The sequence below is a fragment of the Leishmania major genome, chromosome 20 (genome assembly GCF_000002725.2).
Source record: "Leishmania major strain Friedlin complete genome, chromosome 20".
Lineage (NCBI taxonomy): Eukaryota > Euglenozoa > Kinetoplastea > Trypanosomatida > Trypanosomatidae > Leishmania > Leishmania major.
The window spans coordinates 563,956-582,478 of NC_007261.2; the positions used below are offsets into that span (position 1 = coordinate 563,956).

Genomic DNA, 18,523 nt, shown 5'->3' on the forward strand with positions numbered 1-18,523 from the left:
TCAGACTCTCGATTCTCTGAATACTTCCCCGTTTCTCCCCATTGCATGTGCCACTTTCTCTTCTCTGCTCTTTGATGGCCACTCTTCAGGGCCGAGGGGATAGAGTGTGCGAGGGACCGTGCGCTGCGTTACACGTCCGAGTGGGATAGCGACAACACAAGACTGTCGGCATGACGACAAGAGCAGCAGCCCCAGCAGCTCTGCGAACGTGCGAAGCATCGTGGAGGTGAGAACGAAGTATTGTGGCGTAGATGGCTGCTGACTTTTCATTCTTCACCTTTCTTGTTTTCCATGCCAGTGTCTGTATCCCCCTCTGCTTCATGGATGGGGGGAGGGGTGTTTGGGGCGGAGAAGCTTCTGATTGCACATTTCGATGATGGTATGGTGGTGCACATGAAGGGTTAGCCTCTCTCTCTCTCTCCCTCGCGTTTTCTCCTCTTCACCTTCTAGCACGTCTCAGCTGGATAACTTCCTCTCTTCACCCGTGGGCGTGTGTGTGCGAGGAGGAGCGAGGCGGTCTGTCTTCTCCCCTCCCCCCACTCCATACCTCTCCCACACCCAGTGACCCCTCCCCGTCAGGGCCACTGTCCTTCTTTGGACGACTCCCTTCTTCACCTCCCCTCCCCCTCTCCCTCTATCGCTTCCAGTGGGTTGGCGGGTGGGTGTGGAAGAGTACCGCCGGCTCGAAACAGAAAAGGAAAAGGGGGAGGAAGCAGCAGGCAGGGAGTTGTGAGGGCAGGAGAACAGGGCGGCAGCAGCGCACGTTATCGTGTCTTGGTGCTTTCACTGCCGCTGTCAGGATCATCATCCGTTTCCGCCTCATCGCTTATATTCGCTCACGCATTGCTAAGTTTGGGTAGGGTGCCAATGCCGGCTGCTTCGCCACCGACCTGGCCAGTGCGCCACCACGCCGATTCCCCTCTGAGGATGGTGCTCTCGGTGCCGGACATGGAATCGCTGGATGAGATCACAGACGAGGATGTGCAGGAGCTTCTCTTGGCCATGGCCTCTCCGACCGGCAGTCATGGCCGAGTTTTAAGACTGACGGACGTGGAGGCGCTGGCGGAAGATGACCCTGTTGCCCCGTACTCCGCTGAAGTAGCGTACACACGCGAAGGGCAGCCGGCCCAGCAGCAACGACCGCAACAACCGCCCCTTGTCGCTCCCGGTGTCTACGCCGCTGGCCGCTCTCGCCGTGTGTCTCTTCCGCAAGACCCGATGCCGTCTCCCATGACAACGGAGTTCCATAGCACTTTCCCGTGTAGTAGACGTCGCACGTCGGTCGCGTCACCCCTCCAACAAAATACGCCACTGTCGAAGTCCAACATGTTTGCGGAGCCGAACAACACGACTTTGGCATCGCGAAGCTCGACGCTTACGTCGCCACTGTCCACCACCTTAGGCTCTCCAACTAACACTCAAGACAGCCGCGTGGAGTGCCGGAGCGAGGCATCACCGCTGCCGCCGTCGCCATCAGCATCTCAGGCGCTGCCGCGCCTGGTGCCGATCTCAGACACCGAAGTACTCGAGGCGGAGCTCCACCGCTGGGACTCGCAGCTCGTACAGGAGTGCTGGCTGCATCAAGAGCTCCACGGCGTACGCTGGGATGAGGAGCTGCTCCTGCAGCATGGCGCGGCGTACCGCCCTCGCGCTATCGCCTCTCGCACGACGGTCTCTATGACGCACTCCAAGAGGTTGTGCATTGCACTGAACGTGGAGACGTCCGTCGTGGAGAACGCAGAGGGGGCGCTAAGCGACGAGAAGGGCGAAGGCGGCGGCGGCGAAGCGGCAGGGATGCCGTCAATGAGCTCTCCGGAGGCGGAGGCATGGTCTCCGCTCTTCATGTGGCGCTCGCCCGCCTTCATCCTCGGCGACAGCAGCGCCGTCCTGGCACAGCTGTCGGAGCGGCTCAGCGAGCAATACAAAGGGCTGGCGCCGCGACCGCTGCCGACGACGTGCTGCGCCAACGCGCGCCCCTCTGATCTCATTCAGGCCCTCAGCGACGCCCGCAAAGACGCTGGCAACGCGAAGGTGATTTTTCACTACGTCGCTCGAGGGGTGCCACCCCCGCGTGGGGGCAACTTGTATTTGATGAACGTAGGGCCAAGTGCCACGGGGTACGCGGGACCGCCCTACAGCAAGTTGTCCCTGGACACCTTCCGCAGCCGTGTCGGGTTCCCGCTGGTCTTCGTGGCGGACTGCGCCGAGGCTGGCGAGATCCTGAACTACTACATACGAATGTGCGAAGAGCAGCATCAGCAGCGCTACTTCACCTCCTCGCGCGAGTACCAGCTCATGTCGAGTCGCCAGGTAAGCGAAGTGGAGATGGACGCGCCCGCCGACAGTCAAGCGAGCCGCATCAACAGCAACTACGATCGTGTGGGCAGCAACCTCGACACGGTCCCCGCCGATTCGCTCCACTGCGGCGGCCACTTCGGCGCTGGCGGGATGGACAGCGCTGCGCCGCCGCAGAGTACCATCCTGCAAGACTTCTACTTCATTGGCGCTACCGGGTGTACCGACAGCGGCAATGGCGGCGCTAGTGGCAGTGGCAGCAGCGCCATGCGGTCAAGGATGGGTGTTGGCCGTGGTGACGCGGGCATGATGGGTGTCGGCGCTGCTGCCGGTGGTGCAGCGGGGGGTGGCCGTGCCGTGTGCGACGGTGATGCCGGGGCCCTGCGGCACCACCCACGCCTCCCTTCCGACATCCTCACGAGCTGCCTCACGACCACGCTGCGCATGGCCATTTTGTGGTTTGTTGCGGAGCGCCCTGAGCTGCAAGCGCTGCATCCGCTCATTCTCCACCTCTTCCCTGGCACCTTGACGGACAAGAAAACGCCGCTTGGCCAGCTGCAGTGGTACCTGCAGTGCATCACCGAGTGCATCGCGTGGTCTACCCTCTCCCTCCCACAGTACTCCCGGCTTTTCCGCGAGGACGTTTACGTCGCGCCGCTCTTTCGAGGCTACCTGTTGGCAGAGCGCATCATCGTCGGTGGACTGGGCGGCTGCCTCAGTGTCTACCCGCCTGTGCCAGCGACGCACTCGCACAGGCTGTGGAGCACGTGGGACAACATCGTGGAGCGCTCGTGCGTCTCTCTCCTCCGTGCGGTCCGTCCCGCCCCGCCACACTGTGCGAGTGTGCTGGAGTTCCGCAGTTGGCTGGATGTGCAGGTGACGTCGTGGAAGTACAGCCGTCCCGACCTCCTGGCCGCGGAGGTCAGCAACGCCGTGCCTGCCGCGGCCGCGTCGCCGGGGGCAGAGGCGCAGACGAGTTGCCTACCGTCGCTTCCAGACGACGCCGCGGTGGTGATACCACCGTTCCTAGCCGAGGAGCTGCTCGGGCTGCAGGCGATGTTGGACGGCATTACGCAGCAGTCATTTGAGCTGCCACGGGCCTACTCGGCTGGCGTGTGGGGGCTGCAGCCGCGCTCGTCGACCTCCGCGGCGTGGGGCGGCACTAGTACAACTGCCCCTGGTGCAGATGGTCGGGATGAAGCCGGAGAGGTCGGCCGTGAGAAACGCCGCCCGTATGTGTGTCCCACTTCGGGACGTGTGCAAGGCAGAAACGGCCGTGGTGCGGCCGCCAGAGTTCCTCTGAGCAGTGTCGCTGACCAGTACGTCAACTCTCTCCAGTCTTCCTATCCGCGGGTGCCTCAGCAACCACAACAGGGCACCGCCATCTCGCCACCGTCTGACGGGCTCGCGCGGTTGACGGTGGCTTCCAGATCCTCTGTCGCTCTGCCTAACAGTTCTGAGAGCGCCGCTGCCGCTGCCGGCCTGGTCTGGGACCGCCACACGCAGAGCACGACGGCTGCTTTCCCCCCTCGCGCCTCGAATCGCTGTCAGGACTCCCGCAAGCAGCGCCCCACGGCGCCTGAAGGTGCTGTGGCGGTGACTTCTGGCGTGCCAAAGCGGGCGGAATCGCGCGCCACTGTCACCTTCGGGGGATACCAGCGAGTGTCGAATGCCCATCTCAGCAGGCTTTCGAATGCCGCCGCGATGGCGGCGGTGCCAGCGGCGTCCGCCGCGAGCGATGAGGTGTCGGTGTTGCACACAACCGCCCTCTCAAGGGCGGTCACGCAGGGCCCCCCTGTTCACGTTGGGGTGCGCAAAACAGAGTACATTACAAACCTCTTCACTAGCACCACCACCTCTGGCCAGGCCGCCTCTTTCCACTACACCGCGGACCTGTACCGCCCCGCAGACGCGTTAGAGAGTACTGCAGCTCTGGGGAACCTGTACAGCTGCTCCTCTACGGCGGCGACAGCAACAGCAGCGTCAGAGGCACACCCGCCACAGCAAACCTTCCCGTTCATGGAGCGGATGCCCTCGCTGCTGCAGGCGCTGCTGGTCGCTGCCCACCGTGAGAGGGCGACAGAGCTGGTCTGCCGACTTGTCGACTGTGGCCCGGCTGCGGTGCTACAGTGTGCCGAGGCAAATATCTACCGCTTGGTGCTGGACCGTTACTGGACTCGACCCGACCTACGCTTCTTGATGCCGGCCACACTGTTCATCTACTGCAAGAGCTGCTACGCCGACCCCGAGCTAATCGGGTCCGCGAAGCAGCGGGAGGTGGCGGTGAAGGCCTGCGCGGAGATACTTCAGTGCCCGGTGGAGGTGCCACCGTCCACGTCGTCAGCTGGCGGTGATGAGGTGCCAGGAGCATGGCAGAGCAACGTGCTGGGCCCTTATGCCACTCCGTACGGCCAGCGTATGATGGCCGCGTCGCTGCTGACGCTCATTGCCTTGCACAGCGATGATGGCCGCGAGGCGTGCCATCAACGCGGGGTGTTTCAGCTCTGCTGCCAGCTGCTACAGCAAGCGCAAGAGGAGGCGCCGCTGTGGCTAGCGGCAACCGAGGCATCGACGGCTCCGGCTACCACACCGGGTGCGACGGCGGCACTGCCAGTCCCTCGTGTATTATCTTTCTCGCAGAAGCTGCACGTTTCATCGCCGCCGCCAGCGCTGCGGCTTCAACGACCCGCAACGCCGCTCTGCGAGGCAGGCGACGAGCCACCGCACATGGCACCACCGCCGGTATTCATCGCCACCACCTACCACTTGACCTTGCTGACGTTTTTCGTGTCGCTCCTGTGCAGCTGGAAGCTGCCCGTCACTACTCCTGCCGCGGAGGAAGAAGACCACAACACGGAGAGGGAGGAGGAGGGTGTGTCGTTCGGCAGCTCGCCCGCAGACGTCGGTACCTCCTTCCCCGGAGCGGCACCGACTGACCCGCCTTCCCTGAGCCCCCCGCTGGATGGCACTGTGCAGGACGTGCCGCAGACGTCTGCCGAGGTGCTCGAGGCGGGCTTGCACGCTGCGGCGCCGGCGTTGCTCCACTTCATGTACTCTGACACGTCTATTCTGCGCGGGGCAGCGCAGCGGTGCTTCATGATGGTGCTCATCTCGCCTGCGCCGAGCCAGGCCTCGCGGGCCCGCTACGCCGAGCTACAGCTGCATCGTCTGCACGGGCTGCCCGTGCGCTTGTCCGAGATGAACACGGATCTGAGGCTTGAGGCGACACGCATGGCCTACACCGCGTATCGCTGGTTGTTTGCGCAGCTGCGCGAGGACATTCCCGTAGAGGAGATTGGGCAGTACGTGGCCCAGTGGATGTATCGGTGGTTCAGGCTGGCCGCCAAGGGTAAGCCCCCGCCCCCACCGTCCATCTTTGGCGACAAAAACTTCTGCAGAGGCAGCGGACAGCAGACTTCCCTCCGCGCGCACGGCAGTAGCGCACCGTCACCGCAGCACCAGCAGCAGGTCGCCCACAGCGTCTGGGCACCGCCCACCGTGTCCGTGTCGTACCACGGTCCGCATGTTGTCACACCGGGGTCCATCTCTTCTCACTGCCGCAGCAACGTGCTGGTGCCCGCTGCCCGATCCGCCCGTGTCGGCATGGTGAGCGACTCCGCCACTGGGGGCGGTATCGGCTCTGTGGTGCTGGGCGGCGGCCTTCGACATCACGTCATGCCACAGGATCATCGCCGACTGCAAGCTTACCTGCCCCCCCTTAGCAACCTCGTGCGCCTCTTTTTCGAGCACACCCAAGACACCTGTCCATACGTGCGCACATATGTGCGGCGCGTGGTGCTGGAGGAGTTCAGTTTTCTTCGTCAGTCGTGGTACGACGACTACACCGTGATGGATCCTCAGCGCCGCACCTCGCCGTCCCCCGTCGCGGAAGAGGACGACTACAGCGGGGCAGGCCGTCACCACTACCCCGGCCACCAACGTCGGCAACGCCACGCGTCTGGCTCCCGTCAGAGCTATCGCCACATCGATCGTCACCATGGTGTCAGTGGAGAGAGCGGGCCAGGATGTGGCGGAGAAGAGCTAGAGGCGTCGTCTGCAGTGTCCGGCGGCGGCCTCGCCACGTACTTGCCGCTCAAACAGCTGTTCCACGTGAGGGAGGAGACGGCGCATGGCGGCGGCCCCGCTGCAACGTCGCTATTCGGAATGCGTACTATGGGCGCCTCCCCCATGCCGATGTCGAGCGACTTCGAGGTTGGCCACTGGAGCGTCGCAGCGGCCGCGGCGTCCGCTGGGGACGTGGAGGATGTCGCTGAGCCGCATCCTGCAGTGCTGCGCCGTTTCATTGTGCGACTGCTGCGTATCGCGTCTTCCAACAGTGCAGAGGGGGCAACTGCGTCCCCGATGTCACCGCTGCGCCCGCACTCACACTACCGTATTGAGGCTGCGGGCGCAGTCGGAGGAAAGGAGGGCGATGAGGTCGACGGCGGCGGTGGCGATACACGGCAAAAGAGAAGGTGCGGCGTCCGCGGGCTTCGTTGCAGCGGTGAAATGGAGGTCGGCCAGGGTGGCTTTGCCGTGCGCACTGGAGCTCGGGGCGGTACGTCGTCCACGGCCACTACTCGGCGTCGTGGCGCCGGCGACAGAGGTGTCGGGCCGCAGGATGGGGACGACTACTTTGCGTCTGAGCTGCAAGTAGGCAGCGAAGGCGTCGTCGGTGGCAGCGGGATGGCCAGCATGCTCCTCGACGCGGAGGCCTTCGCGCTGCATCCGTTGTGGACTCTGGACAGCACCGCCATGATGAATTTCGCCTACGGCGCCCTCAGCTTCCTAGAGCGTTTCATGCTGGAGGAGACGGACGACAGCGACCCGCGCCACCCCATGAACCTCGAAAAAGAGAACGCCTTGTACGAGTACAGTCAACGCGTAGAGTGCAACATCCGCGCATCTGCGCAGGAGGCCGCAGCCGGCGTGGTGGACGGGGGCAGATGCAGCGGGGCACCGCTGCTGGCGGTGCGTGATAGGGAGCAGCTGAGCAGGACAGCCGGCAGCACAGCACCCTTGCCGACGGCCTTGCGTGCGTATGCCCCATTCCAGTGCATCGGCGTAGGTGACATTGGTCGGGCTGGTGTGCCTGGATGCGGACGCCGCGGCGCGTCAGCGTCCTCTAGCTCTCCAGACTCCAGTGCGACACGGTGTGGGGGTGGTGTCGGCGCGGCCGCCTTGTCCCTCTCGCGTGTGGCTGGTAACGTGGATGTCATCCTCTTCCACCCCTCGGAGCCGATGTTGGTGACATCGACAACAGGCGGCTTGCTGAGCGTGTGGTCGTACGAGCCCGCCGGCAAGGCAGCTGCGGACGAGGTGGAGGCGACGCAGGACGCAGCCAACAATGACAGGGGTGAGGATGGTTATGAGCGCTCTGTGACAGCTCGAGGTCCACGCAGAGGGCCTATTTCGTCTCTTCGAGCCTTGGAGGCTCGCGCGCAGTATTTCCTGCGCGATGTTGTCGGCCGCGCCAACTCCGCCATGGCGCGTGTTGCGCAGCCTCGATACATGTACGATCGATACAACCCACATGGCCAGGTCCCAGCTCGGCGCGCGGGCGGCGCCATTGCCGCTGCTAAGGTGGAGCTGGAGGCGCGTCGGCTCTCGCGCACTGTGTACGGCACAGGCAAGGATGTCAGCGCCGCAGCTTACCGCCGTGACGAGGCAAGTGGCCTCGGTGGTGGCGGCAGTCGGCCCGGTATGTGGATGGAGCGCGCCGAGGCTGCCAATGCCGCTGCCGCGCTACCGTCCTCGTACCGGCACGGCCACCTGCACTACTACCACGGGGTGGGCGACCTGCACCTTGTCGACGCGGCCTACCGCCCTCTGCTGTGCGCGGTGCGGCGCACCGGTGCTGTGGAGATGTTCTCCGACTTTGCTGACCGCCGGGAAGTCCGCCGCGTGACCACCTTTGAAACGATGCCGCTGGATCAGAGAGAGGAGCAGCACCACTGCGTGTCGAGCTACCAACCCCCTACCGGCTTGCTGTACGTGAGTACTCAGGACGGTGGTGTCAGCGCCTGGGACTTGGGAAGTGAGCAGCGGCTTGCCGTGTCTGGCCGATTCTCCTCCGCTGCGGAGGATAGCGCAGCCGTGTCGGCCCTCATGGCCCACCCATGCACGCCGTACGAGTACGTTGTGGGCAGCTACGGCATGCCCGTATGCGTCTTCGATTTGCGCGACGGCGTCACCGGAGCGGCTCGACGCGGCATGTCTCTGCCATCTCTCCGTTGTGGCATCAGGGGCGGCCTCGTCTCGCCCTTTTGTTTGCGGGTGAGCTACTCGCGGCGCTACCCGAATGCGGTGGTGGCCGGGTACGCTGACGGCACAGTGGCCGTTTGGGATCGGCGCTATGCGAAGCAGCCTTGCATTCTGTTTGGCGCGGCGCGCGACAGCCCGTATGCCACAGACCTCACATCCAGTGAGGGCCACGCCGCCTCCGCTGTCGCCCCTCGCATGATTCGTCAGCTCGACACGCATCCGAGCAGCAAGCTGTTTCTGACGCTCATGACAACTCCGTCATCGCTGCAGCTCGTGCAGCCGTGGAGAGGCGACGGACGGGCCGGTTTGGCTCACACAGACGGTGCTGGCGGCAGCCTCTTGCCTCATGAGGGACCGCTAAAGCGACCGACAACCTCTCTTCTGCATCAGTTCTCTCTAGACAACGGCAGCAGCGAGGACACCAACGATGGCAGTGGCGGTGGTAGCAGCGGTCCCGGGGCTGCGTGCTTTCACGACTTCAGCCCTGTCCTCGGCGTCGGCGTCGGCAGCACTGTGCAACTGTACGGCACGCTGCATCTCACTTCAGCCGCAGCGTACCTGGAACGAGGCCTGGCCTGAGGAGGGGTGCAGAGAGAAGCGTTGAGCTGGGGGAGCGGTACGTACGCGTGCGCGCGAAAGTGTTGAGGTCTGGGGTGGGGGGAGAGCGGAAGGATTTCCTGCGGAGGTGCGGCACCCGCACAATGCACATTTTTTTTTTTGCGATGGTCCGCGAGGGGAGAGTCGGCTGAGATGTCGACCCCGACCTTTCTATTCGCTTTGCTGGCTTTATGCGCCGCCTGCTACACTGTCTTCCTCCGCCCCCTCCCCCATCCGTATGTTTGTCGCTCTCGTGTGCGCACGCATGGGGGGAGGGCGGCGTGGCAGCTGGAAAGGAAGGAGACACCGCAGAAGCGCGACAAGAGAAAGGATAGAGAGACGGATGAGGGGTAGGGACCCCGCAGGCGGTGCATGCCGTGCGCATGTGTCAAACGGTGCCCCCCTCCGCTTGCTGTCGTGCATCTGCACGCCATTTCATCAGCAGGGATGCGCACACATTTGAACCCGCATCTGCCGCTCCTCTCTCCCTTGATGCCTTTCCTTTTCTAGTTCTGGCCACTCCCTCTTCTCTTGTCTTCGCCCGGTGTGTATGGAACGCACCGTGTACGCAGCCCCCCTCCGCAACGTTTACACACATACACACACACGCACACTCACACACACACACACGCACACTCTCACACACACACACACACACACACACACACCACACTCACACTCACACGGACGCGCGCACATCCACGGCGGCGGTTTTATCTGCGTCGTTTCCTTTTTTCTTCGTTGTGCCTGCTCTTTTCTCACGCCTGCCCCGCGTTGCCTAGCACGTTGGGACCTTCCCCCGCCGTCCATTTCTTCAAGGGCAGCTCACTCACATACCCCCCCCCTTCCCTCTCCCTCCCACATCCACCCGTGTTCGCACATAAGCGGTTTATTTGTACTACTACTACTGTTGCTGCTGCTGCAACTCTTCTCCTTGCAGCACCGAGAAACGTGTTTGCCGCGTTTTTTGCGAGACTCTTGTTCTTGTGGCACTCTCCCCTCCCTCTCTCTTTCCCCTTTCCTCCTCCCCCCTCTTCCTCACGCCCTGCGCTGTTTTTCTCTTCCCCTCCTCCTCCTCCTCCCTTGCGAGAGGGGTGGCTCCCTTGCTTTGTTTGTTAGTCGCCGTTGTCGTGGCTGTGGCTTTGATAGTTTGACGGTCCCGGCCTTCCCGCCCCAGCAACTCTCCCTCTCTTTCTTCACCCCTCCCGCTTCGGCGCACTCTGCAAGCACACACGCACATCCACTCAGTCGAGACGCCATTCACACACCATCACTCCTTCTTGCCCATCGGTTGCTGCAGGACACTAACCTCAAACCAAAGATGGGGTGCAGAGGAAGCAAGAGCACCCGCGAGAGGGAGGCCCAGAACACGCCTGATACGGCATTCGTTTATATGGATGATGTGTCGATGCCCATCGAGAGCTATCTGGTCTCGGTGCCGACGTCACCTGCGTCCTCTCCCACCGTCTCCACGCCTGCGTCATCATATTCTGCGTCCGTAGACGACTATGAGGTGGAGAATACGATCTCCCTTCAATCGGGCAAGGCTTCCGCTGTTGGACCGGCGGAGCGCAGCACGGGCTCGGAGGCAGAGTCTTCTGCTGCTACTCTAACTACTGAGAATGTGTCGGTTGTCAACACCCCCCAAAGAGATGACGAACAGCACGCGGAGGAGCTGATCACTCTTAACGGGCAGCAACACCAGCTTACTTCTATTGCTCGCGAGGAGAGCCAGGCCCGTTTCATGGTGGACGAAAGCTCCCCGTATGTTGGTCCGGGCCCCGCCGTGGAGTTCCCCATCAATCACGTCTACCGCTGCTTTGATGTGGAGAACGGCCTCCTGTTCCGCTTGGTGAACAACAAGCGCCACATATGGGCCTTCTACAACGACACATCCGAGTACATGATGCGGATCTCCGTCACTTTCGGGCCCGAGAGCTCTATCAAGGCCCTCGGCAGCGCGCGCCAGGTTTCCTTCGATAAGGAGACAGGTCAGTGCCAGCTGATGCTGGATGTGGCGCCAGGGGAGACCCAGAACTTCATGCGCGGCGAATACAACGGCTTTTACACGTGCTACGACGCAAGTCCGATTAACGTCGCCACCGACGTTGACGCATAGACGAGTCTGCCTCGGCGGCAGCGGCGGAGGCGTGCGGGAAGCTTGGCAAGCGCATTACAGCCGAGCAGCTGGACACTGCGGCAGCCGATGGATGCCGTCCCCTGACGCATCCGCTGAGGAGAATTCACCGGCGAAGACGGAGGATACGGGGCAGGAAGCGGAGACTGCCGCTGCTGCTAAGAAATCCGTTACTCCGATGACGCCACCTGCTGCGGCGCTTGCTGAGCCGAAGATGACGCACAACGACGCCAAGGCTCACTTTGTCGAGGAGGCTTCTGTGACCGATCGCAAGGCGAAGAGTAACGTGGCGAAGAAGGTGCCGCATGAGGTTTAGTGTGCGTGTATGACGAGGTTGTACGCATGCGTGATGCGCACGCGTGTAGGGCGGACTCTCTTTGCGCCAAAAAACAAAACGTTCTTCTTCTGCCCTGTTTTTGTGTCTCTGCTCTCGCCTCTCCTCTCTTCCCCTTCTCTTCTCTCCTTTCGCTATACAGCTCGTGCAAGATGCTGAGGGGCCGATGACTTGCCTGACCCTCGTGCGCATACACACGTAAGCAATGCGTGCTGTAATTTCACGTGTGTGTGTGTGCCGGATGGCGATGGTGTCGTGTTGAGACTTTGTTGTTTCTCCCTCTCCACGCCCTTCATCCATTTTTTTATTAGTGTACGTCTTGTTCCCCCCTCGTTCCTTCTCGTGCTCACCACATCACCACGCCACCCGCCCCTTTCAAGTGCACACTCACTTTTCGTTTTTCTCTTCTCTCTCTAATGAGCTTCTCCGTCTACTTTGGTGTCGGCGTCATCGCTACCTGGCCCTTCCCCTTGTCGTTGGTAGAGGAGAGAGCGATGTGTGTGTGTGTGTGTGTGCGAGTGGGGTGCGCTGATGATGGAGTGGGTTAGCTGCTTTGTTTTCAGGCTTGTAGACATCCGGTGCTTCCTCTCATTATGCGTCTCTGCGTGTTCTCGTCTTCGTCCGTCATGCTTGACCTGTGCATGGTACGTGAAAGCACTTTTATACTGTTTACACTCCAACTTCTTCCCTCCCTTTCCCTTCTTCCCCTTTGCGGTCCTACTTTCTCTTGCTCTTCCCATACTAACCCATGCGTCCGTCAAGCCTCGCTCTCTCTGAGAGCAAGTCCCGTATATCCGTATCCATCGAACCTCTCCCTCCCTCTCGTACTTGCTTTGTGGAAGCGAGGGAGGAATTACGATAAGGCGCACCGACTACTTGGCGCCTTGTGTCGAAGGAGGTCAGAGGCAAAGGCGAGTGTGATGGATGCGAGCAGTAATGAGTGGACGGTGACGCGTGTGCGTTCTCACCGATGCATGTATGACTTTCTCATCATGAGAAAGGCGGGTGACGGCTATAAGCACAGAGGAAAGAGAGGATGCAGCATCCAATAACGTATGCACTCCTTAAACGCGATTCTTTGTCGACGCGAACGAGTCTGTTTGGTGTGTGGCTGCGCCCTTGCATGTCGACGACATTGATGGCCCTCAGCACAGATGGCGCGTGTGTGCATGGGTCAGGTTTTTTTTTTGTGCTGTTTGTCTGTGCGCACATCCATTCCCCCTCCCACTCTCGCTGTGTGTATGTGTGTGTAGATGTGCTTGGTGGTTGTGCTAGTCCACCGGACACGGTTCGGTCCATGCATGCGAAATGCTCTTCGACTTTTTCGCCTTCTCTGGTCTCTTAACCTTTCTCCCTTTTCTTCCCTGCGAGTGCACTCGTCTCCTGCACACACCTCTCTTCTTGTATATGTCCTTGAGCGCCCCCTACTCTCACTGCCGCTCCACCATGAGCAATGTGGCAAACGCGTTATGCGGGAGAGGCTGCTGCTGCTGCTAGTGGTGGTGGTGGTGAACAGCTCGGCCTATCTGTTGATCAGGAGAGGAGAGTGTTGTGTGTGGTGGAAGTAGGGAGGGGATAAAGCTTTCTTCCCTCTTCGCTTAGCACAAAACGAAACACGGCAACCGATGCGTAACGAAAGGCGTACGTGGTGGTAGACTGACGCCGTCGACCGGTATCGCTGACCCAGCGCAGGCTGAAGAAGAGGAACCACGTTTGGCAGTTGCTTCATGCTCCTCTCGGTTCACTACGGCACGAGTTCCCCTCTTCCTCGGCCGCTGCGCCTGTCGCCAACTGCGATGCCTTCTGCCGTGAGCGGTTTCCAAGGAGCGCTTTCGATGCGTGCGCACTGGTGCGTCCTCCCGCCCTTCTTCACGCCACACTCTCGATGCTCTTTCGACTCCCGACTCCTGTCCCGCTGCACTGTCTCTATTCTTCCTCCCTCCCCCTCGCCCCCCCCCCCCCACACACACACATATATATATACATACACGTGCGCCTCCCACCTCCACAGAAGGTGAGCTGCCTCTTGGAGGACGCTTTCTTTCTGTATGCGCCACAGAAACCCTCCTCACACTTGTCTGTATAGCTCCCACCTCTCCTCCCTCCCTTGCCGCTGTTCTCCTCCCCATCTTATTCCTCCTCCCTTCTCTGCACCCTCGTTTTCTTGTGGCTCGCAACACGAGACAAGGTGCTGTCACCTGCAGTGGCAGCGCGTCTTATATGTACATACGCACGTATATTCCTTCTTGTCTGGATCTCTGGCGTAAGCGAAGCGAGAAGGTGACAGCTGGTCACGTCGATCTCCCTCTTCTCAGCTTCGCTCTTCGCCGTTGCCTCCACCGGCGTTATTGGCTCTGGAGGTGGTGTGTGTGTGTGTGCCTCAAGAGCGCACACGTGTGCCTTGGAATTCGTCATCTCGCACTTCTGTCTCACCGTCTGCTTTCTATTTCCTGCGTGTTTTCCCTTCTTATCTCGGAGCACCGTCTTTCTCTTCTTTCCCCCCTCTCTGCGTCTATGTAGTTCTCGTGGTGCGTGTGTGCCGCCCACGTCTTGTGCACGCTTTGACTTGCCTGGTTCCTTCTCCGCCGCCTGATCGGCGCATCAGCGCCGCCCTTTCACATGTGCGCTCGCTTTCCTGTTTTCTCGTTTCTTCTTTATTCTCACTGATCTCTCCGCCTACGTGCAGCCTGTGCTATTGTGCCCGCCCTTCCCTTGCTGCTGCTGCTGCTGCTTGTGTGTCTCTGTGCGTGTGTAGTGTCCTTGCCTTCACTGTCTTGGGCACGCAGTCCCAACAACGCATACGGTACGTCGTCGCGATGGGCTCTGGTTTCAGCAGGGCAAGCGCTGGCGACACCAGCGCGCCCCTGCCGCCGTGCCCGCTCTTCTACAACTTTATGCCCGACAATCGACTCATCCCTGCATCGACGCTGCCGATGCGTGGCCCAGGCGAATCTTTGCGCCGTCCGCAAGGCGGGTGCGCGGCACGCGTCATTCCGCTCCGCAGTTTGCCGGTTGTATCGGAGAAGTCGAGGAAGGACGCCAAGAAAATTGTTGCCGATGCCAAGAGGAACAAGAAACGCGGCGGCGACAGCACCGCAGACGAGGTAGAGGCAAGGGTCGTGGCCGCTGCGAATGCGCTCCTCAGAAACCCTAGCCTCCTCCCATCACTCAGCTCGTGCTTCCTCCTCAACATCGCGGTGGATGAGCAAGGCCGACTCGTCCCACTGCTGACAAACGACGGGCATGCAGTGGACACCATGGTCGGCTTCAATGACACCGGCGCTGGCGGCCCGGGCAGCTCACGCTGGAATCCGCTGAAGTCTCCGCGCTCGAGCTTTGTGAAGAAGGGGTTCAACTTTTTCGCCACCAACAGCCCCGTGCGCACCCCAATGTTTCCAGGCGCGGCCAGCAATCGTGGCGACTCCCTCACGAGTGGTGCCGAGAGACCGTCGCAAGCTGGCGAAAACGGAGCGGCGGCAAATCAGCTAGTCTCGACGCTGTTACCGCCCGCAACAGCCGCGGTGAACGCGGTGGGTCGCCCAGCAGGTGCGGCACCGCCACCCGATCCTCCGTCTCCTCAGTGCAGCGAGGGGCAGCCAAAGCAGCGCAGCCGCATCAAAAAGGGTGGCGACGATGGCGCGCAGCCCGCCTTGCCAAAGGCACCTGAGAAGCTGATCTCTACCTTTGCCATTGCACCAACGCCGTCGTCTAGCGTTGGCCCAGCTAGAGTCGTGTGTGACACGACTAAGGATGACGAGCAGGACGTGTCGCTAGCCACTCCCTCGGTGTGCTCCGTGCTTGTGAAAGACAGCCATTTCCGAAAGTCCGAGGACGGCCAAGGCGGGGCAAGCGCCTCGGTAGCGCCGGCTTTGTCGAACGGAGGTGCCAGTGGCGTCGATGGTGTTAGCCCGAAGCGCATGCGCCGCAAGCTTTCACGCATCACACTCCTCCGTGCGTCAGAACGGACGCAGTGGCTGCTGTTTAACGATAGCGGCACCCACGAGGCGCAGGTGTCGGCGCTGCTGTGCTACCGGGCGCAGAAGGAGAGGTCTGCGAGCCCGATGAAGCCCATCGCTGGGGAGAAGGCACCGATGAAACCGTCTGGCAAGACCGAAACAGCATCGACACCGGCCCCTGGAGACTTGCGTGTGCTTTGCCGCCCGACTCCGCTCTCGCACACCTCTCTCCCCACCAAGAAGGGGAAGCTGCACCTGCAGGGCATGACTAGTAGCAGCCGCCGCTACGTGGAGGTGCGTCCGGTTCTTGTGGAGGTATTCACAGCTGCGATTCCTGCCCCAACGACGCCTGTGGAGGAGCATCAGCTTGAGGAGTTCAAGAAGAGCGTCGCTAGTGCGGCGGCTGTGGAGGTATTTGTGGTGCTCGCGCCAGGGGAGACAGTGTACTTGGCGGAAGGTGACGTGCTTGGCTACAGGTTAGACACGCTCCTCGTGCCCTTCGACACATCACGCAGCATGGCGGTACTGGGCCGCATGCTCACACCGAAGATGGTGTGCAGTCTCAAGAAGAAGAGTGAAGCGGCGAGTAAGAAGGGGTACCGGCACACGTTGATATTCTTGGCGAAAGCAGTAGCCCCGGCAGTCGGCGCCGCGCCTGCGCATGCGCCCAGATCCGGTCCCGCTGTCGCTCGCCTCACAGGCAGTGCCATGGCGACGCTGCCTAAAGCCGCTACTAGCAGAGCACCAAAACACACTCATACCATCCCACCTCTTTCGTCAGACACGCTGAACGCTGCGCCACCCAACCCGGGGCATTCCACCGTCTTTGAGGCCCCAACGGAGGCTCTGACTGATGCCCTGAGGAGCGTCGATGACGCGGAAGCGACGACGTCTGCTACACCACCTCAGCACCCCCCGCCATCCTCGTTGCCCGCGCCTGAGACAGCCGCGAAGGGTAAAGCTGCTGCCGCTGCTGCTGCTGCTGCCGCTGCTGCCGCTGCTGCCGCTGCTGCTGGAGGGACCGGTGCGCAGCGCCGTCTGTCACTTCGGAGCCATTGCAGAAAAGGGGAGGCGAGCAGGAATGGTGAAAACCACTGCGTTGAAGCGGCCGGGAATCCCTATAGCCTCGGCGCACCGGCTATTGTGCCAAGCACGGCGGCCGCCGCGTCGCCGAGCTTAGGCGGTGGCGCTGCCACTCTTCCAGCGTGGTCTGCAGCAGATGCGAAAGCCGCGCTTGCAGGCCGTGTGAGAAGCGCAGCTGGAGTGCCGGCGCTGGACATCAAGAGCTTAGCAGCTAGCTCGGACAAGGACGGCTCTCCACCCCGCGGTGACGCCTCTTTGGAGGGCAGCGAGTGGAAGAGCACCGGCGCCAACTCGCTCGACATCGCCTTCTAGGAAGAAGCAGCGGAGGGAGGGCGTCCACAGGCATGTCGGACGCACACATCTGCTTGTGTGGTCCTTTCGCTCGCGATGAAAGCGAGAATACACGTGTGGCGCTTAGTGCGGGAGTAACGCTCTGTGCATGCGTGTGTCTGCGTGGGCGTGCGTGCTTCTGTCTATCCTTGTAGCCACCCTCTCCCTTCTTGCTTTTCCTTGCCACCGCGTGCGTACACGCGCTTACAGCTGTGCGCGTGTGTGTATGTGTGTATGTGTGCTTGCCCACACCACCTTTTCTTGGAAAAGGAACAAAGAAGTGCGATTTTGGGATCGGTGTTGACTCATGCTGGTTGCTGGCGCGCACGTGGCGGCTTCCACAGCAGCCATCACCTCTTCCTCCCCCTTCCTCTCTTCGACCTTTATTCTTTCGTTTTTTTTTCGCCGACTCTCCCCTTCTCTCTCCCGTTTTGCCTAGCTGACACGAAGTGAGGGCCAGCGAGAGACATCCACAAGAACACATACGCCCATCAATTTCACAAGTGCGGATACGAGGGAAGACAGCTGCGCCAGTACCCTTCCATGCGGGCCCTCCCCCGCCAATGCGCCGGTGTGCGTTGTGTGTTGGCCCTCTTCCTCCCTCCCGCCTTCCCCCTTGCCCGCTGCTTTCGATCTGATGATATGCCTCTACATATAGATCTAGTTCTATATATTTATGTGTTTCCGTTTCGTTTGGTGGTGTTAGCGTTTCGCTTCTTAAGCATGTACTGTTTCCCCCCTCCCCCCTCCTCCCCCTCCCCTTACGTCATGGCTGCGATTCGGAGTGGTGTGTGTAAGGCGCTGTGCTGTCCTTGATGGGGTCTCCCTTTTTGGTGCCCGACTCTCTCTCTCTCTCTCTCTGCTCTTCTTCGGGTGCACGTTTGCGTAGGCGCACAGAGAATGTGAGGGCATGCGCGTTGCATTTGAGGGATGCACGCGCTCGGCGTGTGCGTGCACGTGCGCGCTTGCTTCTGCATTCATGTGGCTGTTCGCTTCTTCTCTCTCTTTTGCAGGATTCATTGTGTTTCTCTCTCTCCCTCTCGCGCGTGCATGCTTCTTGCGACCGTTCATGTACATTTTATGTTGTGCCCTACCATCCCCTCCCTGGTCCCTCTCTTCTACCGCTGCCTTGTTGTTTGCGAGGACGGCACTCCCTGAAGATGCCTGCCACACCTCACCGTGGTATCGTAGTGTAGTACCCCCATTCATGGTGTCGGCGGACAGGTCTGGGCTGCCGCTGTGCCGGAAGAGACCTGCGGTCATGATGGTCACGTTTGCACCAGCTCACTACGAATCCTGTCGGCGACTCGACAAGTATACGCGCTCTCCCTGCTGTTTTTTTCCTTTAGCTGCGTTTCAGTGATGTTGAGCGTAATCCTGATCCTGACCGGCGCCGTATTGCAGTGGCACTGCATTGGGCTGAGCGACCCCGAACGGTGCTGGCTAGCCCGGATCCTTGACAAAACCGTAGTGAAGCACAAGCAGATAGACTGTGGTTGTGTGTGCATCTACTTGTTGACGTATTTG

At 61.2% G+C, this 18,523-nt stretch overlaps 3 protein-coding genes across 3 annotated transcripts; all 3 read left to right on the forward strand.

Annotated features, from left to right (window-relative positions):
• Positions 1 to 867: 867 nt before the first annotated feature.
• Positions 868 to 9,138, forward strand: LMJF_20_1240 (conserved hypothetical protein; the record flags this gene model as incomplete). The annotated part of the gene is made up of 1 exon (XM_001682824.1): positions 868 to 9,138. One exon carries the CDS (start codon positions 868 to 870, stop codon positions 9,136 to 9,138), a length of 8,271 nt encoding a protein of 2,756 aa, XP_001682876.1.
• Positions 9,139 to 10,564: 1,426 nt separating this feature from the next.
• Positions 10,565 to 11,275, forward strand: LMJF_20_1250 (conserved hypothetical protein; the record flags this gene model as incomplete). Its single annotated transcript, XM_001682825.1, has 1 exon — positions 10,565 to 11,275. The coding sequence occupies one exon, from the start codon at positions 10,565 to 10,567 to the stop codon at positions 11,273 to 11,275; it is 711 nt and encodes a 236-aa protein (XP_001682877.1).
• Positions 11,276 to 14,443: 3,168 nt separating this feature from the next.
• LMJF_20_1260 (hypothetical protein) lies at positions 14,444 to 16,978 on the forward strand (the record flags this gene model as incomplete). The annotated part of the gene is made up of 1 exon (XM_001682826.1): positions 14,444 to 16,978. One exon carries the CDS (start codon positions 14,444 to 14,446, stop codon positions 16,976 to 16,978), a length of 2,535 nt encoding a protein of 844 aa, XP_001682878.1.
• Positions 16,979 to 18,523: the final 1,545 nt, after the last annotated feature.